General features: G+C 44.3%; 1 protein-coding gene across 1 annotated transcript in view; it reads left to right on the forward strand.

Annotated features, from left to right (window-relative positions):
• The window catches only part of sdk1b (sidekick cell adhesion molecule 1b), a 393,224-nt gene that overhangs the window by 322,066 nt on the left and 66,158 nt on the right, over window positions 1–5,000 (forward strand). The window contains 1 exon segment of the mRNA XM_090194773.1: window positions 4,352–4,616. Within this exon segment, the coding sequence (XP_090050899.1) occupies window positions 4,352–4,616 (265 nt within the window).

Raw genomic sequence — 5,000 nt, forward strand, 5'->3', positions numbered from 1 at the left:
TTTTAATGGTTAGCTAATGCTATTATAGCCCTTCATTTTAATGGTTAGCTAATGCTATTATAGCCCTTCATTTTAATGGTTAGCTAATGCTATTATAGGCCTTCATTATAATGGATAGCTAATGCTATTATAGCCCTTCATTTTAATGGTTAGCTAATTATATTATAGCCCTTCATTATAATGCTTAGCTAATGCTATTATAGCCCTTCATTATAATGGTTAGCTAATGCTATTATAGGCCTTCATTACAATGGTTAGCTAATGCTATTACCAGCCTTCATTACAATGGTTAGCTAATGCTATTATAGCCCTTCATTATAAGGAGCTCTAGTGTTAATCTATGCTAAGTGTCAGGGCTTTTCCAATCCAAGCCTCCAGGTCCACACTACTGCTGCTTTTTCATTTACTAATCGGTTAATTGATGCTTTGATTAATTGATTAATGGCACTGATTGGCCTGAGATCCACTCACCTGGTGTCCCAGGTCTAACACATACACGCCAAGGAGGTTCAAATGAAAGAGTGAGGCACTCTCTGCTCCTCTGACCTCTCTTTATCCTTCCCTCTCTCCATCTTCCACTAGGAGCGCACACACACACACACACACACACACACACACACACACACACACACTTTGGAGGGAGAGAGAGAGGGGGGGGACAGTGAGAGAGAGAGATGGGGACATTGAGAGAGAGGGAAAGAGAGAGAGAGAGAGAGAGAGAGAGAGAGAGAGAGAGAGAGATGGGGACAGAGAGATAGAGAGAGAGAGAGGGGGGGGGGCAGTGAGAGAGAGAGATGGGGACATTGAGAGAGAGGGAAAGAGAGAGAGAGAGAGAGAGAGAGAGAGAGATGGGGACAGAGAGAGAGAGAGAGAGAGAGAGAGAGAGAGAGAGAGGGCATGGAAGGGAAGAATGGCAGAAATATTGAGGAGAGGGGGAAGAGGGGTAAGAAGAGAGGGAGAGAGGAGAGGGGAGAGAGGGTGACACGAGAAGAAAGGGAGAGAGAGCAGTAACTGGTTTTTAAGATGAGCTTGTAAATAACATAAATAAATAACCAAGATCTGCCGAGAAAAATTGCAGATTGCTTTTTCATTCTCTGTGTGTGTGTGTGTGTCTGTGTGTGTGTCTGTGTGTCTGTGTGAGAGACAATGGGTGTTTCTGAAAATGCATCTTACATTCTGACTTCGTAATGAAATGCTGTCTGTTCACGTGGTATATGCTGTCTGTTCACGTGGTATATGCTGTCTGTTCACGTCGTATATGCTGTCTGTTCACGTGGTATATGCTGTCTGTTCACCTGGTATATGCTGTCTGTTCACCTCGTATATGCTGTCTGTTCACGTGGTATATGCTGTCTGTTCACGTGGTATATGCTGTCTGTTCACCTCGTATATACTGTCTGTTCACGTGGTGTATGCTGTCTGTTCACGTCGTATATGCTGTCTGTTCACCTCGTATATGCTGTCTGTTCACGTGGTATATGCTGTCTGTTCACCTCGTATATGCTGTCTGTTCACGTGGTATATGCTGTCTGTTCACGTCGTATATGCTGTCTGTTCACGTGGTATATGCTGTCTGTTCACGTGGTATATGCTGTCTGTTCACCTGGTATATGCTGTCTGTTCACCTGGTATATGCTGTCTGTTCACCTGGTATATGCTGTCTGTTCACGTCGTATATGCTGTCTGTTCACGTGGTATATGCTGTCTGTTCACGTGGTATATGCTGTCTGTTCACATGGTATATGCTGTCTGTTCACGTGGTATATGCTGTCTGTTCACGTCATATATGCTGTCTGTTCACGTGGTATATGCTGTCTGTTCACGTGGTATATGCTGTCTGTTCACCTGGTATATGCTGTCTGTTCACGTGGTATATGCTGTCTGTTCACGTGGTATATGCTGTCTGCTCACCTCGTATATGCTGTCTGTTCACCTCGTATATGCTGTCTGTTCACGTGGTATATGCTGTCTGTTCACGTGGTATATGCTGTCTGTTCACGTGGTATATACTGTCTGTTCACCTCGTATATGCTCTCTGTTCACGTGGTATATGCTGTCTGTTCACCTCATATATGCTCTCTGTTCACGTGGTATATGCTGTCTGTTCACGTCGTATATGCTGTCTGTTCACGTGGTATATGCTGTCTGTTCACGTCGTATATGCTGTCTGTTCACCTCGTATATGCTGTCTGTTGACGTGGTATATGCTGTCTGTTCACGTCGTAAATGCTGTCTGTTCACGTCGTATATGCTGTCTGTTCACGTGGTATATGTTGTCTGTTCACGTGGTATATGCTGTCTGACTACAATATTTTATCTTGACACCTTAATAAATACATGCTGTTTACCTGCCGACGTACCATATATGGCAAGCCCATAATAAGTCAATAGGGCTAACTGGCTAGCTACTAGTACCGTTAGGGCTAACTGGCTAGCTACTAGTACAGTTAGGGTTAACTGGCTAGCTACTAGTATCGTTAGGGCTAACTGGCTAGCTACTAGTACTGTTAGGGCTAAATGGCTAGCTACTAGTACCTTTAGGGCTAACTGGCTAGCTACTAGTACCTTTAGGGCTAACTGGCTAGCTACTAGTACCGTTAGGGCTTACTGGTTAGCTACTAGTACCGTTAGGGCTAACTGGCTAGCTACTAGTACCTTTAGGACTGACTGGCTAGCTACTAGTACCTTTAGGCCTGACTGGCTAGCTACTAGTACCTTTAGGGCTAACTGGCTAGCTACTAGTACCTTCAGGGCTAACTGGCTAGCTACTAGTACCTTTAGGGCTGACTGGCTAGCTACTAGTACCTTTAGGGTTAACTGGCTAGCTACTAGTACCTTTAGGGTTAACTGGCTAGCTACTAGTACCTTTAGGGTTAACTGGCTAGCTACTAGTACCTTTAGGGCTAACTGGCTAGCTACTAGTACCTTTAGGGCTGACTGGCTAGCTACTAGTACCTTTAGGGCTTACTGGCTAGCTACTAGTACCTTTAGGGCTAACTGGCTAGCTACTAGTACCTTTAGGACTAACTGGCTAGAATTGGTAGCTACCCAGGAAAATGTACATCTACCTTCCATGACATTAGTTTGAGGTAATATTTGCCTGTTTAACTAACTGGCTAGCTAGATTATCACGATTCACACATCTAGCTGATAATTTATGAAGTAAAACATTTGCTTTGCGTATATCTGGGAGGAAGGTTCAGTGACTGGGGAGGTACAGTAGGAGGAGTGTCATGTTTTATGAGTTCTCCACACTCTCGTCCTACAAGAACGTACTCAAGAGAACTTAGAATGAAGGAGGGTGAACTCGGAGCATGAGAGTGTGGAGTGTGGAGTGTGGAGTGCGACATTATGTCTATTGAGAAACACCCAATCTCTCCAAAAGTAACGTTGTTAAAGTTATGATGTTTTCACATCTCAAACTTTGTCTTTGCATTGACATGTTTTCTCTTCTCTTCTCTTCTCTTCTCTTCTCTTCTCTTCTCTCCTCTTCTCTTCTCTTCTTGTCTCTTCTCTTCTCTTCTCTTCTTTTCTCTTCTCTTCTCTTCTCTTCTCTTCTCTTCTCTTCTCTTCTCTTCTCTCCTCTTCTCTTCTCTTCTCTTCTCTTCTCTTCTTGTCTCTTCTCTTCTCTTCTCTTCTCTCCTCTTCTCTTCTCTTCTCTTCTCTTCTCTTCTCTTCTCTTCTTGTCTCTTCTCTTCTCTTCTCTTCTTGTCTCTTCTCTTCTCTTCTCTCTCCTCTTCTCTTCTCTTCTCTTCTCTCCTCTTCTCTTCTCTTCTCTTCTCTTCTCTTCTTGTCTCTTCTCTTCTCTTCTCTTCTCTTCTTGTCTCTTCTCTTCTCTCCTCTTCTCTTCTCTTCTCTTCTCTTCTCTTCTCTCCTCTTCTCTTCTCTTCTCTTCTCTTCTCTTCTTGTCTCTTCTCTTCTCTTCTCTTCTTGTCTCTTCTCTTCTCTTCTTGTCTCTTCTCTTCTCTTCTTGTCTCTTCTTGTCTCTTCTCTTCTCTTCTCTTCTCTTCTTGTCTCTTCTCTTCTCTTCTCTTCTCTTCTTGTCTCTTCTCTTCTCTTCTCTTCTTGTCTCTTCTCTTCTCTTCTCTTCTTGTCTCTTCTCTTCTCTTCTCTTCTTGTCTCTTCTCTTCTCTTCTCTTCTTGTCTCTTCTCTTCTATTCTCTTCTCTTCTCTTCTCTTCTCTTCTTGTCTCTCCTCTTCTCTTCTCTTCTTGTCTCTTCTCTTCTCTTCTTTTCTCTGTCTCTCTCTGTCTCTCTCTGTCTCTCTCTGTCTCTCTCTGTCTCTCTCTCTGTCTCTCTCTCTGTCTCTCTCTCTGTCTCTCTCTCTGTCTCTCTCTCATCTCTCCCTCCAGCCGTTACCGGTTTCTGAATATAATGGTAGTCCAGAGACGGTGGGTTACCGGGTGTGTGTCCGGCGGGCAGACGGCCGGGGAGAGGAGAGGATGGAGGAGGTGGCGGAGGTCAGAGGACAGGGGTCAGGGGTTAGTGGTCAGCAAAGCGAGACGATGCTGGAGGGCCTGGCTGAATGGACGGACTACCAGTTGAAGATACAAGCCTTTAACTCCATAGGAGCAGGGCCATGGAGTAACACACTGACCACACACACCAAGGAGTCAGGTACACACACACACACACACCAAGGAGTCAGGTACACACACACACACACCAAGGAGTCAGGTACACACACACACCAAGGAGTCAGGTACACACACACACACAAATACATTCGTGACATACCGTGACACAAACCTACATTCACATGAGGGTTACTTTAGCAGGTGCCTCGGGAAGAGTTGTCATGTCAATAAAAAAAAGATACCCTCCTTTTAGAGACTCTCCTTCTAGAGACTCTCTTATTCTAGAGACTCTCCTTCTAGAGACTATCTCCTTCTAGAGACTATCTCCTTCTAGAGACTCTCCTTCTAGAGACTATCTCCTTCTAGAGACTCTCCTTCTAGAGACTCTCTTATTCTAGAGACTCTCATTTTAGAGACTATCTCC

The sequence above is a fragment of the Oncorhynchus mykiss genome, chromosome 13 (assembly GCF_057628025.1).
Source record: "Oncorhynchus mykiss isolate SJ-2025 chromosome 13, ASM5762802v1, whole genome shotgun sequence".
Taxonomy (NCBI): Eukaryota; Metazoa; Chordata; class Actinopteri; order Salmoniformes; family Salmonidae; genus Oncorhynchus; species Oncorhynchus mykiss.